This window comes from Xenopus laevis, chromosome 8L, assembly GCF_017654675.1.
Source record: "Xenopus laevis strain J_2021 chromosome 8L, Xenopus_laevis_v10.1, whole genome shotgun sequence".
Taxonomy (NCBI): Eukaryota; Metazoa; Chordata; class Amphibia; order Anura; family Pipidae; genus Xenopus; species Xenopus laevis.
Window position 1 is genome coordinate 36,260,821 of NC_054385.1, and position 20,301 is coordinate 36,281,121.

Sequence of the window (20,301 nt, forward strand, 5' to 3'; positions counted from 1 at the left end):
CAAGCAGCATCAATTTGTGTGACAACTGTATCCCAATAAATTTTTAATTTAATTGCCTCAGCATTTCACTCAATTGTAATTGTTTTCTGCTGACAGTTTTGATCTAAGGTAAGTGCACATTTTAGATTTAATTTGATAAATGTCAGAATTACTGACAAAATATCCTTGGCAACTGCAATAGCTTGCTGTCCTCAGGGCAGCCGAGGAGTCAGTGACATGGGCAGGTCTGTTTAACTCAAAATTAAATTGTGTTATCCGAGGTCTGGTTAGAATACATTGGGCTCCGTGTCTAGACACGTTTTACTCTGGGCTCTGTATTGAAAATCTGCGTCCAGTTGTTTGTCTAGATATGTCCAAAAAAAAAAAAAAAAATTGATAAAACTGGCAGCCAATTATTTGAGATAGAAAGTATTGAGCACGTTTCTTTTTATGTTTGAAACATTTATAGACTGCTCTGTAAGGTACACATTTATAATGCTACTTATTTATTTATTTTTTTATTTTTTTGCTTGACTTATTCTCCAGCTTTCAAACGGGGTCACTGACCCATGTAAAAAAACAAATGCTCTGTAAGGCTACACATTAATTGTTATTGCTACTTTTATTATTCCTCTTACTATTCAGGCCCTCTCATATTCATATTCCAGTCTCTTTTTCAAATCAATGGTTGCTAGGGTAATTTTGATTGCTGAAATTGGAAACTAGAAAGCTGCTTAATAAAAAGCGAAATAAATCAAAACTCACGAATAATAAAAAAAAAAAATGAAAACCAATTGCAAATTGTCTCAGAATATCACTCTCTACATCTTACTAAAAGTTAACTCAAAGGTGAACAACCCATTTAAAAGATTTTTTTCCATGTATGGCTAGCTTTAAATCTCATCATTTCATCTTTTATCACTATTATATTATAGATTGATTGTTTGATACTTTCCTATTTAAGGTAGTGGCAGACCGTTCTGAAATAATGTTTGAGTGGAATTATTTGACAGCCTATTATCTGGGTTTTTCCCTAGTTCTGAAATACAGAAAAAGCTCTTAAAAATATATGTATCCTCCCTAAGTGGTGCCATTTGGCAGTTAACCTTTTCCAGGGTGCTCAGCTTATCTGGAAATATGAATTCTTTTTCAGTTAATTCTGCCGCACCTTGTTCTCTATGTTGTCCTGATGCTTGAGTGTAGATAGTGAATCTTGGTTTGTTCAGCTGCCTGTTTGCTTTCTATAGATTGCAGTTAATAGTGAACTACATGTAAAAAGTCGTATCTTGTAATAGAATAGAGGACATTTATTCCACATACTTTCATTGAAAGCTAACTTTTCCCATGTTTTAGGGTCTGGCCACACGGGCAGATTCGGGGAGACTAGTCGGTTGGCGACAAATCTCCTCTTCTTTGCAGCGATTAATCTCCCTATCTGCCTTCCGCTGGCTAAAATGAAAATCGCCTATGGGCAGGCACTCGGAGTGCTTAGTTTTTCGAAGTCGCTCATAATTGCCTCACGAGGAAACTTCGAGGCGACTTCGGAAAACAAAGCATTCCGAGTCTCTGCCCCCAGGCGATTTTCATTTTAGCTGACGGATCGGGGAGATTAGTCGCCGCGAAGAAGAGGAGATTTGTCGCCTGGCGACTAATCTTGCCGAATCTGCCCGTGTGGCCAGACCCTAACACTGCAGATTATAATACTGGGGGGCATGTTTACTAACATTGGAGATAAATATCTGGAGAGATTTCTGGAGATGTTGCCCATAGCAACCAATCAGATCTTTGCTTTTGTTTTCTAACTTGGCTGTGGCTGTTTAAATCTAATTGCTGATTGGTTGCCATGGGCAACATCGCCAGAAATCTCTCCAGATATTTATCTCCAATGTTAGTAAACATGCCCCTGAAAATACTGTCTTCCTAGTTAGCTGCCATCTTAGTTTCAGTGCAGTCTATTTATTTTGCGCTTTGAAGTATAAGGGCAGAGACACGCTCAGATCAGAGAGATTAGTCGCCCGGCAAAAAATCTCCTCTCCTTCAGGGCAACTAATCTCCCGAACTGCCTTTCCCTGCCTTCCTGCCGGCTAGAAGGTAAACCGCCACGGCATCTCACTCTGAGCACTTCGTTTTCCGAAGTCGTCAGAAGTGCAACTGACTCAAGATTCAGGGCTACCTTACACTGTGGAGCCCCTACATAGCATGTTTTAATTGGATAATTACTCTTTACTGTGCTCTGTCAATTGAATATTCGTAACGATGTTGCTTATCAGCATGAAATTGGCAAATGGCTAGTACTAATGTAATATTAGCCAGATAACATATCCGGTACTGGGGCTGCCTGCAGACATATCCAGATATATATGTTTAATGTCCAGGTAAGGTTCTGGGTGAGGGGCACGAAGAACAATTACAAACTGAGGTGACCCTTGTGTGTGCATAGGTACCTTAGACTTAAAACTAACATTTTACAATCTATCTGTGTGTTATGTGAGAATTGAGCCCAGAGGTGGAAAACTGTTCAGCACCTATTATATGTGGCAGGCTATAAAATATTATTACAGGTATGGGACCTGTTACCGAGAATGCTCGGGACCTTTTCCAGATAATGGATCTTTCTGTAATTTGGATCTTGATGCCTTAAGTCTACTAGAAAATCATGTAAACATTAAATAAACCCAAAAGTCTGGGTTTGCCTCCAATAAGGACTAATTATAACTTTGTTGGGTTCAAGTACAATGTACTGTTTTATTATTACAGAGACAATGGAAATCATTTTGGTTAAATGGATTAAATCGAGTCTATGGGAGATGGCCTTTCCAGATATTGGGCTTAAGGATCATAGATCCCATACCTATATATCAATTATACATATTTTTAACTGATTTTAAGGAACTTCTAGCATTCCCAGTGATATGAATAGCCTTACTGATAAGATAATGGGAATGTTTTTCTTGCCTTTGTGAAGGGTGTATTCAGCTAATGTAAACCATGTTTTAGTCTATAGCTGCCCCTAACTTTGTGTTTCCTGGAAATATGTTGTTTATAAGACTCACCTACTGCACAGAAATGTGCAGTGTATGAAATCACTTCCCAGTCTTTTTCCTTTGCTCCATGACCTAAAAAACGAGTATTGAAATAATATTTTCATTGTTTATTGACTTTACTGTAAGGCCGTTTATGTTTGTAATGTGCCAGACAAACGTTTGGTTCTGCATACAAATGTTTTTCAGATGTTATATTCTCTGGATATATTCCTCTTAGCTTTTCCCTCTCACCCATATGTATTTTTCTTTTTCTCAAGGTGTCTCTAGAAGGAAAAAATGCTGCCATTATATATGATGCTAAACTTCAAAGCCCAAAAGCTCTACAGGAAGCTGTTGAGGATATGGGCTTTGAGTCTACCCTTGGTTATGCAAACCCTCAGCCAGTGCCTACGGACAGCACCTTTCTCCGTCTATCAGCCGAGCAGTCAGCTGAACAAATACGCAGTGGCCTTTCACAGTTTAAAGGGGTTCTGGATATTAAAACTTCTCTTGAAGGAAAAGTGGCCTGTGTGACTTTCATACCTTCTGTGATTAACCCAGGACTGCTTATTCAGAAAATCCCAGGACTGAGTCTAGATTCCACGGCCTCGAAGAAGACCATTTCAGGTTCTGCTGAAAGCAGGTCTGCCGCAGCTGCTGATGTCCTGGTGAAAATGAAAATAGAAGGGATGACCTGCCATTCTTGTACTAGCACCATTGAAGGCAAGGTGGGAAAACTTAAAGGAGTGCAAAGAATCAAAGGTAATTTTGCAGGTCTGTGGTGTCTACTAAAGAAGATGCAGCGTAGAGCCAGTTGATCTGTAATGTCCATAATAATAGAATCATTACTGACATTAATCTTTTTTTGATAGTACTGCCTTATATAGGTTGCATGTTTAGTCTGGTTTATTCAAATCTTTCCTTAGGGTGAACTGTATGTATCATATATATGTATATATGAGAATTATGTATGAATATACCTGGATAGAGAACTGGCTAAAAGATAGACTAAAAAGAGTGGTGGTAAATGGAACATTTTCTAATTGGACCAGTGTTGTTAGTGGAGTACCACAGGGCTCTGTACTAGGTCCTTTGCTTTTCAACTTGTTTATTAATGACCTGGAGGTGGGCATTGAAAGTACTGTTTCTATTTTTGCAGATTATACTAAATTGTGCAGAACTTTGCCACTTTGCAAAGTGATTTGTCTAAATTGGAAAACTGGGCAGCAAACTGGAAAATGAGGTTCAATGTTGATAAATGCAAGGTTATGCACTTTGGCAAAAATTATTAAAAATGCAAGTTATACACTAAATGGCAGTGTGTTAGGAGTTTCTTTAAATGAGAGGGATCTAGGGTTTTTTGTAGGTAACAAGTTCTGGGCAGTGTCATTCTGTGGCTACTAAAGCAAATAAAGTTCTGTTGCATAAAAAAAGGCATTAACTCAAGGGATGAAAACATAATTATGCCTCTTTATAGGTCCCTGGCAAGGCCTCATCTGGAGTATGCAGTGCAGTTTTGGACTCCAGTCCTTAAGAGGAATATAAATGAGCTGGAGAGAGTGCAGAGACTAAGTGCAACTAAACTGGTTAGAGGTGTGGAAGAATTAAATTATGAGGGTAGACTGTCAAGGTTGGGGTTGTTTTCTCTGGAAAAAAGGCGCTTGCGAGGGGACATGATTACACTTTGCAATGCATTAGAGGACATTATAGACAAATAGCAGGGGACTTTTTACCCATAAAGTGGATCACCGTACCAGAGGCCACCCCTTTAGACTAGAAGAAAAGAACTTTCATTTGAAGCAACGTAGGGGGGTTCTTCACAGTCAGGACAGTGAGGTTGTGGAATGCACTGCCGGGTGATGTTGTGATGGCTGATTCAGTTAATGCCTTTAAGAATGGCTTGGATGATTTTTTGGACAGACATAATATCAAAGGCTATTGTGATACTAAACTCTATAGTTAGTATAGATATGGGTATATAGAATTTATGTGAAGGTATGGAGGGGTGTGTGTATGGATGCTGGGTTTTCATTTGGAGGGGTTTTTTTGGACTTTGTCTATTTTCAACCCAATTTAACTATGTAACTATGTAATATAATTTAATGTAAAATATACCTTACGATTTTGATAAATATGACATTTTTTATTGTATGACTCACAACATTGCCAAATTAGAAGCATTTAGTCCAAGGACCCGATCATGATCATGCCCAGCATGTCCCAACAGCATTTGAACAATTTTAATCAACACAAGCAAAGATTGTCTTGTCTTGCCCAAAGTTGCTCTACAGCAATTGAAAAACTACCGAAACACTACTGGGTGAACTTCTCTAAACAGTACACAATCCAGTCTCTTTCCAGCTGAGCTTGAACTGCAATATCAGGCATCCTTCAAACTTCCTACATACTTGTATATTCCACATCATCTGTTACTAGCTTTACTAACCCTGTACACCTCATACATTTTTCAACCTACCTCGGTACACGCAGAAAATCTGTAGAACACATTATAGTTAGGGAATGCAGATGTGTATGAGCGTGTGGGTCACATGCTCGACAATACCTTGTGTTTGGATGACTCACTCTGGATTTATGGTGCCCAGTAGGTAGTGGTTGATATATAAAATAAATCATTTTCAGGCTGAATCAGGTACAGATCCAAGCAGGAACAATGTGGGATCGCATGTCAGTGGTGCTGTTGTGGGATGGCCCATTTAGCTCCTGTTATTAGGTTTACTCACCTTATACATTCATACATCGTATGGGCTCCCTTACGAGGTTTACTCACCTTATTTTCGTCCACATCCTGTATGTTCTGTTGTAGTCTAAATCACCCTTTACACTCCTACATACCATGCCTCATTTTACTAGGTTTAACCAACCTATATATGTCTACATCTCATGCCTTCTGCTAACAGGGCTTACTCACCTTATACACACTTACATCCCTTGCCTTCTATTACTAGACTTACTCACCCTATATACACACCTACATCCCATACCTCTTGTTACTAGGCCTACTTACTGTATGTACCCTTCCAAATTCCATGCTTCCTAATGTTTACTCGACATATGCACATCCCATGCCTAATTTTATTAGACTTACTCATAGTATACACATTCTTCCATCCCATCTGACACTAAAATGATTTAGCTGTCATTCCTGGATTCCTGCCATAACACTTTTCCCCCAAAACACACAATTTTCAGTAGTACAGTTACTAGAATTTATGGGAGTCAGGGTGTTGTCTGCTTTTTCCTGTGGGATCACACAACAGCCCATCATCCTAAGTGGTAATATGACTATGAAGATTTTCATTCGTCCATGGTATAACTAGTGTAAGTAATTCTAAAACAACTGGACTTCAGTTGAGTAATCATTGATGACATTTCACTTCTCATCTGAGCAGCTTCTTCAGTTCAACCTGAACAACAAATGTCCCCAGCATGAATAAACTTTATTCCATAAGCCTGTCTGAAACTTTCATGTTTTAGTTCATTTATTTTGCCTAAATTACATCTAGAAAGGGTTGTTCATAATGTGTTTTTTTTTTTACAGTGTCTCTAGACAGCCAAGAAGCCCATATTTTATATCAGCCGCACCTTATCAAAGCTGAAGAAATCAGGACCCAAATTGAAGAAGCTGGGTTTATAGCTTCAATTAAAAACAAGCCCTCTCAAAAACTGGGAGCAATTGATATTGAGCGGTTGACAAATACACAGACCAACAGCAATGGGGACTTAACCCAGAAAATACCAAAGCTTCAAAATGACCTCAGCAGAGCCATCTTTCAAGTTGAAGGCATGCACTGCAAATCCTGTGTTGTGAACATTGAAAGTAACATAGGTTCACATCATGGGGTGTCGAGCGTTGACGTGTCATTGGAAAGTAAGTTAGCTCTTATAAACTTTTATTCAAATATCACTACTTCTGATGCACTCCTTCGGGCAATAGAAGCTCTGTCACCCGGCACGTTTAAAGTGAGTCTTTGTAATAATCCGAAGCTTGCAGAGGCTTTTAGCGTGCAGAAAAAATCAGAAGCCTCTTGTGCCACGGAGGTCTTTTCTAGCACTTCAAACCAGGACTTTTGCTCCAAAGTCACAGTGGTGAACATTGAAGGAATGACATGCATGTCCTGTGTCCAGTCCATCGAGGGGCTCATCTCTAAGAAGCCAGGGGTAAAATCCATACAAGTCTCCTTGGTTAACAAAAATGGGACTGTGCAGTATGATCCAGCCATTACCAATCCTGAAGATATACGAGCAGCAATAGAGGATATGGGATTCGATGCCTCTATTTATGGTAAATATTCTTTATTTATTCATCATTTTTGAGACCTTATTATTGGTTGAATAGTGCTGATTTGTAGTTTTCAGCTACAATTTTCACACATACACACACTATTTAAATTAGAAATTATTATTGTTTTGAAAAAGGGGTTTCTTTTCAACATAACTATAACTGTGCAAATCCTCTGTGTGCAGCTGCATAAGAGCAATTCATATGTATATATAATGGGATTTGAATCAATAGCAGTGTTCACCTAAGAAAAAAAATGGCTAGGGGATGGGGGAAGGAGATGTTGGGGGGAAAAAAAATGTAACCGCCTTTTTACCACATGGGCAAAAATAGAACACTTTCTATAAAAACTAATAAGACTGTGAAATTCTGCAAATACAGTGAGCAGTCCTGCCAGCTTCTGTAAATATTATGGCATGAAATGTATGGCAGGGTAATGCACTTATCAAAACCTTCCTGGGGAGAACACTGAGATAATGCACAGGTCAACCCTAAATCTATGGAATCTATAGATATGACCCAACAAACTAGTTCCACTTGTGGGTTGGGGTGGGTAAAGGGCTGTGCCTCTGGGGAGCTAGCACTCTAGGGTAATCTCATACTTGGGGCTTAAATGGTTTGAATTGCAGCTCCACAGTAGCTGGGGTGTCTCGAGTGGCCTGTCTCTTCCACAATCTGTGCATGCCCCAATAAATAAACAGAGAATGCATAATAGAGAAGTAAAACCTTGTCATTTAGTATACCAGTTTTATAACTAAAACCTAAGTCGGATAGAAATTATTGCGCAAGGAACTGTGCCGAAAAAAACAAAGAAAACTTTGTATGGCAGTAACCCATGGTACTTAGAGTCCAGGGGGTATATTTATCAAAGAGTGAAGTTAGAGATCACCACAGTCTTCTAGAGTGAAATTCCGCCGCTCTTCATTCATTTCTATGGGATTTTTTAAAGAGTATTTATCAATGGGTGAAAGTTCATCCATTGATAAATACACCTTTCAGAATCCCATAGAAATGAATGGAGAGTGGCTGAATTTCACTCTAGAAGACTGTGGTGATCTCTAACTTAACTCTTTGATAAATATATCCCCAGGTGTTTGGAGTGTTTAATAGGGAAAATTGTTAATTTGTGTTGGGAAGCTTCTGGTACTCTTCTGCAATGCCTTTGCATTTAAAAATGTGGATTTCAGACCTTGCTTGAAGAATTGTCAAAGATAAATATTTATCTTTTCAGCAAATACTGGACCAGTAGACACGTTTACAACAGAAGCCTCACAGAAGACTTCCCCTGGGTCCCTTCTTCCTAAAGATCGCACCAGCAAAGAAACTCCTGTCCACAGCAAACCAGAAAGAAAGAATGTGAACAAATGCTTTATCCAAATCACTGGAATGACCTGTGCCTCCTGTGTTGCCAACATTGAAAGGAATCTCCGCAGAGAAGAAGGTAGAATTGCCTGCACATCTGGTTGCCAGCTGGGAAAGTGTGCATGCTAATCTATTCCCTCAGCTGGGGAAATAGGGACAAGCACATATTTACATTAGCAGATCTACTACCCCCACCTGTTTCTATTACTAACTATGCAAGTAATTTAATGTTAACAAACATTTAGGGGGATCATATTAATTATTTACTTAGCAGTTCCATACTTTGACTAAAGCACCTACAGGGGTCAAAGGTATGAAATTTGCTTTGGTCATAGACAGTCTTCATTCAAATGTATATAATCCTCACAAACACCTCAGCAGTCAAATCTAGGGCACACCCTCCTCATCCAATCAAAGTGCTAAACAAGGCAACCAAAATAGATCTTCTCGAGTGATTTGTGGTGAATCGCTTGTTCCACCTTTGATACATATGCTCCACGGTGGTAGTGAAACTTGCAAAGGAAAAAAGGATAGCAAGTTAAAGGGTTTAGGGATGCACCAAATCCAGGATTCGGTTCAGGATTCAGCCTTTTTCAGCAGGATTCGGATTCAGCTGAATCCTTTTCCCCAACTGAACTGAATCCGAATTTGCATATGCAAATTAGGGACGGGGAGGGAAATTGCGTGACTTTTTGTCACAAAACAAGGAAGTAAAAAATGTTTCCAATTCCAACCCCTAATTTGCATATGCAAATCAGGGTTCGGATTCAGTTCAGTATTCGGCTAAATCTTTCACGAAGGATTCGGGGGTTCGGCCGAATCCAAAATAGTGGATTCGGTGCATCTCTAAAAGGGATACTGTCATGGGAATATATGTTTTTTTTTCAAAACGCATCAGTTAATAGTGCTGCTCCAGCAGACTTTTGCACTGAAATCTGTTTTTAAGGGTTGGGGCAGATGAGCAGATTCGGGGAAATTTAGTCGCCTGGTGACTAATCACCTCTTCTGCGTGGCGACAATCTCCCCGAACTGCCTTCTGTCTGCCTTTCGTCTGCTTGAATGGAGAATCGCCTGCGCTAATGCACTCGCGGCGCTTCGATTTCCGAAGTCGCCCGGAGTTGCCTGCGGGCGATTTCGGAAATTAAAGCGCCGTGATTGTATTAGCGCAGGCGATTCTTCATTCAAGCAGAAGGAAGGCAGTTCGGGGAAATTGTCGCCACGCAGAAGAGGCGATTAGTCACCAGGTGACTAAATCTCCCCGAATCTGCTCGTCTGCCCCAACCGTAATTTTAAAATCTGACATGGGGCTAGACATATTGTCAGTTTCCCAGGAGCCCCCAGTCATGTGCTCTGATAAACTTCTGTCACTCTTTACTCTTGTACAGCAAGTTTGAGTGATTCCACCCACTCCCCCTCCCAGCAGCCTAACAACTGAACAATGGGAAGGTAACCAGATAGCAGATAGCAGCTGGCAGCGGCAGTTACATGAGTGGGAGAAACAACAGCCTGTCTGAAAGCAGTTTCATAGTGCAGCACTGGCTCTTTCTGAAAGCACATGGCCAGGCTAAATGACCAATGACACTTGTTGGGTTAGGAGTTACATTTTATATGGTAGAGTGAATTATTTTCAGTGTAAACAGCATAATTTAGGAATAAAAACAACACCATAAAAATCATGACAAAATTCTGTCAAGTTCTCCTAAAAACATACCTTGTATTCTTTTATTGAATTTGCCATGCATAGCAGGAAGTGTGCTGACACTTGTCTCACTAACCTCTGTTTCTGTCTATAACCCTTTCTCTGTTTCTTCATTCTCACATTTTTAGGGATCTATTCTGTTCTTGTTGCCCTGATGGCTGGCAAGGCAGAGGTTAGGTTTAACCCCGAGGTTTTACAGCCTTCAGGCATTGCAGAACTCATCCAGGAACTTGGATTTGAAGCCTCTGTCTTGGAAAACTATGATGACGAAACTGGCATTTTAGAGTTATTGGTAAGTGCATGTTTCATCTTTTCTGTATTAGCCTTTGAAATTTGATTAAATAACTTTTGATATTATAACATCACTCTGCCCGAGACAACACTAAGTGCCAGGCTCCAAAATCAATATAGACACACTTAACAGTGTTCCTATACTCAGGGCCGGCCTTAGGCCGATTGGACCTATTGGGCCCAATCGGGCTTTTCCATTGTGCCGGATAGTTCTCTTTATGTTCGGAACTTGCGCCGACTCAGCATTTTCCCCTGCAGTTCGGGTCCTTTCACTGGCTGTTCGGCTCTTTCCTTTGTGTTCTCGCGAGTTGAGACTGGTGTCCTGTTACTTGCCAAAGTTTCTCCTGCTGCAGCCCAGGCTGGTTGAGACTGGAGGAGTGGATGAGGCGGGCTGTATGATAACCTCTGTCCTGTGCTGTGTTCTACTCTGTCTGGATCTCAGGCCCTGCCCGCACAGTTTGTTGAAGGCCAGGGGGTCATGCTTTCCTAACTCAAGGGTCTTTTCTGTTATAGCTGAGGTAGGTTGTGCTGCAGTCCTCTGCTAGGCTTCATGGCATAGTTTGTTTATTTTTACAGATATTGCTTATTGCTCTACACTACACAGTAGAGGAAACTGCATTTTGTATCTACTACAATGCACCTTCTGACAGAATTATTAGCTTTCTAGACATCCAGCAGAGAAAAGAGAAAAAATTCGTCATAGCAAAGAGACAAGGGCTGAGGAATTTCAAAGTCAGAAACAGTTAACTCTTAAGATCACTAAAGAGGAGGCTCTTGATACAGGGGTTAAAAGTGCCTGTGCATGGAATCACATTTGATAGGGAAGATATTCATGGACTTTTGGAGATTGTGTTTTAATTACCTATACATACTATTCTAATTGTCTTATTAAAAGTATTCTGCCTCAGTGGTGCACATTACTATCTGCAGCCCACTTCAAGCAGCATTTCTGGAACATTAACACCAAAAAAGCAGCAGTCCTGCCATGCTTTATGGCAGCTGAGATTTTAGCTATCTATGTGCTGTTATCTATGCAGGGTATGGCACGCTTTGCACATCTGTTCACAAATTTGTATCTAATATTCCTCTGTATAATTGTGTCCAAGTAACTGATATTCAAGGGGAGTTGCCAGCTATAACCCTCACCCAAGCTTCTCCTCACAATTTTAAGTACTTTGTTGTTTTCCAGCCAAGAAAATGACAAAACATAACAATTTTATAAAACAGTTTCAAAGTGGGAAATCAAAATTAAAAACATCTATTACATATTGCCATGGGAGTGTCTGAGAGGTCAGTATTTAGTAGTTTGCTCCAACTGTTGCTGAATGTTTATCCCTATAGGTATTCCCCTGTACTAAGCACAATTCAGCAGGAACAGTCCCTAAGTTTGCTCATAGTCTATACAGAGAAATAAAATAAAAATATGGCAGCATAGGGATTCCCCTGTACTAAGCACAATTCAGCAGGAATAGCCCCTACGTTTTTTCATAGCCTGTACAGAGAGATGCCATAAACGATGGCAGCATAAGTATTCCCCTGTACTAAGCACAATTCAGCAGGAACAGTCCCTAAGTTTGCTCATAGTCTGTACAGAGACATCCCATACAACTATGGCAGTATAGGTATTCCCCTGTACTAAGCAAAATTCAGCAGGAACAGTCCACTACGTTTGCTTATAGTCTGTACAGAGAGATCCCATAAAACTATGGCAGCATAGGAATTCCCCTGTACTAAGCACAATTCAGCAGGAACAGCCCCGGAAAGTTTGCCCATAGTCTGTACAGAGAGATCCCATAAAACTATGGCAGCATAGGTATTCCCTGTACTAAGCACAATTCAGCAAGAACAGTCCCCTAAGTTTGCTCATAGTCTGTACAGAGAGATCATATAAAACTATGGCAGCAAAGGTATTCCCCTGTACTAAGCACAATTCCGCAGGAACAGCCCCCTAAGTTTGTTTATAACCTTTACAAAGAAATTCCATAAATTAATACCAGCATTTCTCTGTACCATAGAGCAGGAAGGTATGAGGGTAGTTCTTTAAAGATGCATCATGTGTTTACTATGAAAATGTATAGCTGGTGCTGAGTATGCAGTTGCGCCATGAAAATAAATTTTGTATATATAATCCATAGTGCTGCACACACATTTTACACTAGTAACTAAAATTTGCCCCCAACCCCAACTGGCAGCAGTCACTTGAACAGAGGGAAAAGCAGACACTATTTGCTATCTCAGCCCTAGAACCCTGTGGCAGACTGCAAAATTCCATCAAAGGGGCCCTGCCAAAATGGTTCCAATTGGGCCCCACAGTTGGTAAGAACGGCCCTGCCTATACTGATAAATGAAAATGAATTGAAGCTACATGAGTGCAGGCAGAACAGTAGCAGAATCCATAGTATAAGAACATGTCATCTACGGTCATTTCTTATGTGTAACATACAATATGTATTATTTATTATTATGTCAATAAATAGTTATTTCAACACAGTGCACTCTGTGTTAGCAGCCTATACAAGTTCCAAATAATGCTATAATACTATTCCAAGAGGACTGCACTTTTATAATGAGATTTTGTCTCCAGACTGCTTGGAAAAATCTGATCAAAAGCTGGAAATATCTTCTGGTATGGTGTGAATCCAAGGTTGCTGCTAATCATGTCTCTCCTTGTCTTTATATAAATCAGGAGGTTTTTGCGCTGGATGTTCGAGAGCAAAGTATATAATACATCTCTTTGTATTTCAAACTATTCTGACAGGTGAGGGGAATGACCTGTGCCTCCTGTGTACATAAAATTGAATCCCGCTTGATGAAAACAAAAGGGGTGTTGTACAGTTCAGTGGCACTTGCAACCAATAAAGCTCACATTAAATTTGATCCAGAGGTTATCGGCCCAAGGGATATCATGAAGATTATAAATGTAAGTAATACAGCATTTATCTCTGCTCCACTGTCCTTGCTGCTGTTGACAGAAATAAAGTATTAATTGCATCATCAGGCAGCTAACTGAACTCGATATCAAGTTTTAATAGTTTGACTAGAAGATCTACTTGGAAAAGCTTTCTCATTTGGTATTCACCTGTATCCGATTTGGAATGAAGTCCCCAAGAGGCTTATGCTGAAAATCATATTTAAATGTCTGCTCTTTTATTGCTTTACTTTTACTTCTTGCCCATTAAGGCAAATCATGTAAAATAAAATGAATACATCCTAGTTATTACAGTATGTTACTCTTTCTCGTAATAATCGATTTAAGCCACAATTACTTAGTAGAGTAACCAGATCATTGCTTTTGTTTCCCAATGTAGGATCTAGGCTTTAGCACATCTTTAGTAAAAAGAGACAGATCTGCAAGCCACCTGGATCACCGAGTGGAAATACAACGGTATGTGAAATAAAGCTTTTTTTTTTACTTTTACACATTTTATAAACGTATAGCATATCTTTCATTCTACCTTATCCCAGATGTTTCATTTGAGCTTTAGGGTAAGGACACACAAGGAGATTCAGGGAGATTTTGTCGCCTGGCTACTAATCGCCTTGTCTTTTGAGCAACTATCTCCCTGAACTGCCTCAGCGTTTTTCCCCATAGGCTACAATGAAAAGTCGCCTGCGCTAATGCACACACGGCGATGCGTTTTCAATAGTTGCCTGAAATTGCCTCACTGAGGCAACTTTGGGCAACTATTGAAAACGCATCACCGTGTGTGCATTAGCGCAGGCGACTTTTCATTGTAGCCTATGGGGAAAAACGCTGAGGCAGTTCTCTGCTTCACAAAATCTCCCTGAATTTCCTCGTGTGTCCTTACCCTTAGAGCAATGTGAGTAGTCTTTATCTAAATCACCAATAATTGTTTACCAGGCAAAGGGATAAGGAAAGTACAAAAAAAGTAAACCGTTTGAAATTGAATACTCTATACATTTCCTTACCATCTCATATTCTGTATATTAAGAATAATCTTGACTATCCAATAGAGTAGCACTGTACAAAAACAAATTATTTGCATTTATGGGTACTGGTTAAAAACACGATAAACTTGGAACAAACAGGGGTCTTTTAATTATTTGACAGCTGAGGTTACACAATAAAATCAGGATCTGATAAGAATTGCTGACAAATCAAAAATGTCAGTAATAAGCCAAAAGTATATAAAACTCCTCCCTGCAGCCAGTGGGTTGCAACCATATTGAGCATTATAGAATCATTATACAGTTAGATTATAGGGGGAATCTTAAGTGTATAATGTAATGTACTTAATAGTTGCCTAAATACCTTGTGAGCACATAAGGGTTGTCTGTGTAGTACTATGCTTGCAGGCATGGGCTCAAATGGTTCTCAGTTATTTAGGTCAGAAATATGTTTGACCTCTCTGTGGGTGCAGTGGGTAGAAATGGTAAACCTTATATAAACTCTCACTTCTATCTATATGCACAGGGAAATTAAACGATTGTTTGTTTTTGGTAAGGTGGAAACGCTCCTTCCTAATCAGCTTAATTTTCTGCATTCCTGTAATGGGACTTATGGTGCACATGATGTTCATGGAGAATCATCAACTAATGCCTCACCACCATAACATGACTGTGGAAGATATGGCATATTACCATCCTACCTTGGTTTTGGAATATCAACTCATCCCCGGATTATCCATCATGAATCTGGTTTCTCTTCTCTTGTGTATACCAGTACAGGTAAACAGAACATATGCATATGTGCCACACTCATACCATTGGCATCCTACAACTGTTGAAGTAAAGAGAATTCCTTTTAGTATTATATTATTTGATTTCCACAGATGTGTTATAGATTGCCACACTGTTTTTATGTGCGTCATTAACCTGTAATACAAATACAGTAATCATAAAAGGGCATTCATAGAACAATGTAAATGTTAAGGGGGAGATTTCCTTTGAAACAAATACTCAAAAATATATCCTGAAAGCCACTATATATAAAAGTCAAAAATGTTATTAAATACACATAGTAAAAAAATGGTACATACTGACCCTCCAGAAATCCACTTTACGCGTTTCAAACCCTCCGGTACTTACTCATAAGTGTCTCGGATTTCCTTTGGCCCGGTCATAGTTTTTTCATACTCTGCATTCATAATCTCCTAGAGCCTGACAGCTTGATCAGGTAGTTTTGTTACGCACACGTGCGCTCATTGCAGATAAGTTATAATATCCAAATGTTTGGTGCTCTACCTTATATGCGGTGTTGGGATCAATATGCAACAAAACCAAAAATACAAACCCTGTTTGTTTGAGTGTTGCATTGTAGATAGCTCTTTTATTTGGAAAAGCAGACCTAGGATGGTATACATTTCTACCTCTATTATATTTATTTTCTGTGGGGATCAGCTGAGTGATTATTGCTTCCGTGTCAGTTTTTAGGGGGCTGGTATTTCTACATTCAAGCTTACAAGGCACTCAAGCACAGGACAGCTAACATGGATGTGCTTATAGTCCTTGCCACCTCTGTTGCTTTCATCTACTCATTGATCGTTCTTATTGTCGCAATATTTGAGAAATCCAAAGTGAACCCAATTACATTCTTTGACACCCCACCAATGCTGTTTGTGTTCATTGCGCTGGGCCGCTGGCTTGAGCATATTGCCAAGGTAAGATTGTATCTTGCGGAGTGTTTGAGAGGTTTATACTTTGCTTTTGCCATGTTGAAGGTTTTAGTGCAATTCCCACACATGTGCATGAGCACTGCTTACAAATCTAGTCAGGCATATATTTATAAATGTGCAACCCGTTTATATTTGAAGGGGATATAAGCCCCCAGATCTCTTTCTTGATTGATTGGGCAGCTGAAAACCAATGGCCTATTCATTTCTCCTACTGTAAATTCATATTTGCAGAGAGATTATACGTGCTGTATAATTTATTATAATTAATAAATAGGTGTTTATTTGTTTCTCTGCAGTTCCAGAACAAATATTTATATTCCTAGATGCCTAAATCTTTTTGGCAGCAAAAAAAAAAAAAAAAAAAGACAACACTTTTTCAATCAACCTGCTAAGCCAAAAGCTCCTTTTAGCAGGATAAGCTAATGGCAAACTGCCCAAAATACACTCTTAAATTTTATTTTTCATTCAGTAGCTCCGAGTGGTATCTGTGGGGGCCCAGCCTGACAGCCAGTTATAGTAAGAAGAGGGTGGGGCTTCAGTGATCTGTTTTGTAAAAAAGGAACGGATTTAGCCTAAATTAATCTTGGATATAACTGTATGTTAGTTTATATATGTTTGCCTTTCTGTGCTAATGGTTTCTTGTTGGTTTCAGAGCAAAACTTCAGAAGCCCTTTCACGATTAATATCTTTACAAGCTACTGAAGCAACTGTTGTAACCCTGGGTCCAGACAACACTGTGCAAAGGTATATGTTTCTGTGTTTCTTCACATCCATAACAAAAGCCAACTGTTGTAATTAATACAGGTATAGGATCCATTATCTGGAAACCCATTATCCAGAATTACGGGAAGGCCGTCTACCATAGACTCCATTTTATCCAGATAATCCATTTTTTTTAAATTAAATTATTTTCTTTCTCTGTAATAATAAAATAATACCTTTTACTTGGACCAAATTAAGATATAATTAATACTTATTGGAAACAAAGCCAGCCTATTGGATTTATTTAACAATTAAACGGTTTTCTATTAGACTTAAGGCATGAAGATCCAAATTACATAAGATCCCTTATCTGGAAAACCCCAGATCCCGAGCATTCTGGATAACAGGTCACATATCTGTATAGCTTTAATGCTTGTGTGTTCCATTGGATGCAAGCACGTGAAATGCATGAGTTGTAAGCACAGATTTCAATAGAACCTGCAATTTGTTCATTTTTACATAAATAATAAGTCTCTTTATTTGCATAAACTCTCCATAGATGCAAATATAAATAACAAAAACTAAAGCAGTAAGGAAAGCTGTGTGATTTTCCTATACATTTATTATGTAGTATAGCTTGTGCATATTCAAATCTTTCTTGTGTTGAACAGTGAGGAGCAGGTGGACGTGGAATTGGTGCAGCGCGGGGATATTGTCCGAGTGACACCAGGAGGAAAGTTCCCAGTGGATGGGAGGGTTATTGAAGGGCAGTCCATGGTTGATGAATCTTTAATCACCGGTAAACTGTTTATTGTTATTGACATGTTGTTTTGGGACAATATAAAACATGACACTGCATAAGAACAGAAATATGTAGGGACATTACATAATATAAAATAGGTTTGACATGCATAATAGTATAACTTTTATATTCCAATATTTTTATTGAGTTTACATAACATAAACAAAGTTGACAATAGCTTACAGTAGCATATTAAGAGACAGTACAGATTGAGTCTTCAAATATACCATATAGTCTCCACGTGTAGGTACATCAAAACACACAAATTTACGCATAGCTTATAGATAAATTATAAACATCCACAGTTGGTGAATAAAAAGCAAAATACTGACAATCAAATGACCATTGAACTAGCAGACAAGTTCTGAAAATCCTATAAAAACAGTGACAAGTGAGATAAGACAGTGGTAACGATTCAAATGCTGAGAAAGGCAGTCGGATAATTAGTACCGTATCTATATTCAATCCAAGGGGACCAAACCAACAGGTATTTCTGGTGAGTATCAAGTAGGATGCTAGACATTTTCTCCTGGACCATTATCCAGTCAGTTTTACTCTTCGTGGCCTCGACAGAGATATACTTGGTTTTCCAAGCCTTTGCGATTGTTGTTTGGCAGCCGTCATTATCAACAGGAAAAGTTGGAATTGGTGTGATGTGAGAGCATCAGGTTTTTTACATAATAGGGCCGTACTAGGATGTTTTGGAATAGGCGTATTAAAAATGGAATAAATCATATTATAAATTCTTATCCAAAATCTTTGAACCACAGGACATAGCCACCAAATATGATACATAGTGCCCTTATGAGTACAACCCCTAAAACACCTATCATCAGCTGAAGGTATAAATCGCGCTATACGTGCGGGGACCAAGTACCACCGGAGTAAAACCTTATAATTTGTTTCTAAGAGTGAGACATTCCTTGAAGATTTCTTGATATTAGACCAAATTACTTCCCAGTCGCGATTTGGGCGCTTTACAACACCAATGCTCAAAAAAGGTTTGAGAACTGTTCACCACCCCTGAAGATCTCCATAAAGATTGAGCATAATGCAATACTTGGATCACTCTATAGCTTTCGGCCTGTGGCACACTATATTTCTGAGAAAAGTTCTGAGGGGTATAGGGCCCCAATAAGGAGAAAAGCTGCCCTAGGTACAAAAAGTTCTGATCTTGCCACCATTGAAATAAAGTAGGTTGCAGGCCCGGTGGAAAAAGCGGATTACCTAACAAAGGAGCTGCTGGAGTCAATGGGGATTGCAACTGAAACCGTAACCTAACACTATCCCAAAGCCTAATAGTATGTAATAAGCATACGCTACCTAATTTAGGTCTAAATTTGGTGGGGCACCAGATTAAAGCCGAAGGAGAGTAGGGCTTACAAAAAAGAGCTTCTAGGTGGACCCAGTGAGGGCTATCAGCAATCGTGTGTAAGGTCACTATTTGAGCTAATTGGGCCGCCTTATAGTACAACGAGAAATCAGGAAAACCCAACCCTCCCTTATCCTTAGGCAACATCATATTCGCTTTGCTAACGCGTGAGAACTTACCAGCCCAAACAAATCGTAAAAGCTTGGAGCTAAACCCAGCAAGATCAGATAATGGAACTGTAACAGGGAGGGTTCGGAACAGGTATAAAAGCTTAGGAAGTATAGACATCTTTATCGAGTTGATACGCCCTATCCAAGACAGGTGGTGATGTGTCCATTTCTCCAGCAAGGCACCCAAGGATTTGTACATCGGTAAATAATTAAATTTATACATGGACTCATAGGAATTAGTAAGTTTGACCCCCAAAATAGTAATATAGTGAATTTGCCACACAAAGTCAAAGTTCAGCTGTAGTAATTTAACTTCCTGGTGAGAGAGGGAGAGATTTAAAGCCTCTGTCTTATTATGATTAATCTTAAACCCAGATAAGGTCCCAAATATGTCCATTAATCTATACAGGTTAGGAAGAGATGTTAGGGGTTTGGAGAGGATAAGTGTCAAATCATCTGCAAAAAGGCTCACTTTATGATGGGTACCGGCAATGGCTATCCCAGAAATATCAGAATTGGATCGAATTGCTAGAGCTAACGGTTCAATTGCCAAATTAAACAAGATCGGGGATAATGGGCACCCCTGTCTGGTGCCTCTACGAATTGAAAATGTGTGGGAGGAGAAACCAAACATACCAACTATCGCGGTGGGATTACGGTAAAGTGAGTGGATCCATTGCAGAAACCCCCCACCAAACCCCCACTTACCCAAAGTATAATAAAAATAACTCCAGTTAAGGGAGTCAAACGCTTTACAAATGTCCAACTTCAATAACATAGCTTTAAGTTTACAGTTTTTAGAGTGTTCCATTAACAACAAAAGACGTCTAATAGCGTCTGAGGCTTGGCGTCCAGGATCAAACCCGACCTGATCTTTGTGAATCACTTGATGGAAAAAGCTGTTAATGCGTTGAGCAAGAATTTTCCCCAACAACTTCACATCCGTGTTTAACACTGAAATGGGC

At 39.3% G+C, this 20,301-nt stretch overlaps 1 protein-coding gene across 2 annotated transcripts in view; it reads left to right on the plus strand.

Moving 5' to 3' along the window:
- Window positions 1-20,301, plus strand: part of atp7a.L (ATPase copper transporting alpha L homeolog) — a 75,272-nt gene that overhangs the window by 27,020 nt on the left and 27,951 nt on the right. For both annotated transcript variants that reach the window (XM_018229766.2, XM_018229767.2), the window contains 10 exons: window positions 3,281-3,764; window positions 6,562-7,305; window positions 8,534-8,743; window positions 10,492-10,655; window positions 13,413-13,574; window positions 13,963-14,039; window positions 15,121-15,343; window positions 16,042-16,275; window positions 16,943-17,034; window positions 17,664-17,791. In XM_018229766.2, coding sequence (XP_018085255.1) covers window positions 3,281-3,764; window positions 6,562-7,305; window positions 8,534-8,743; window positions 10,492-10,655; window positions 13,413-13,574; window positions 13,963-14,039; window positions 15,121-15,343; window positions 16,042-16,275; window positions 16,943-17,034; window positions 17,664-17,791 — 2,518 coding nt within the window. The remainder of the gene's footprint in view (window positions 1-3,280; window positions 3,765-6,561; window positions 7,306-8,533; window positions 8,744-10,491; window positions 10,656-13,412; window positions 13,575-13,962; window positions 14,040-15,120; window positions 15,344-16,041; window positions 16,276-16,942; window positions 17,035-17,663; window positions 17,792-20,301) is intronic.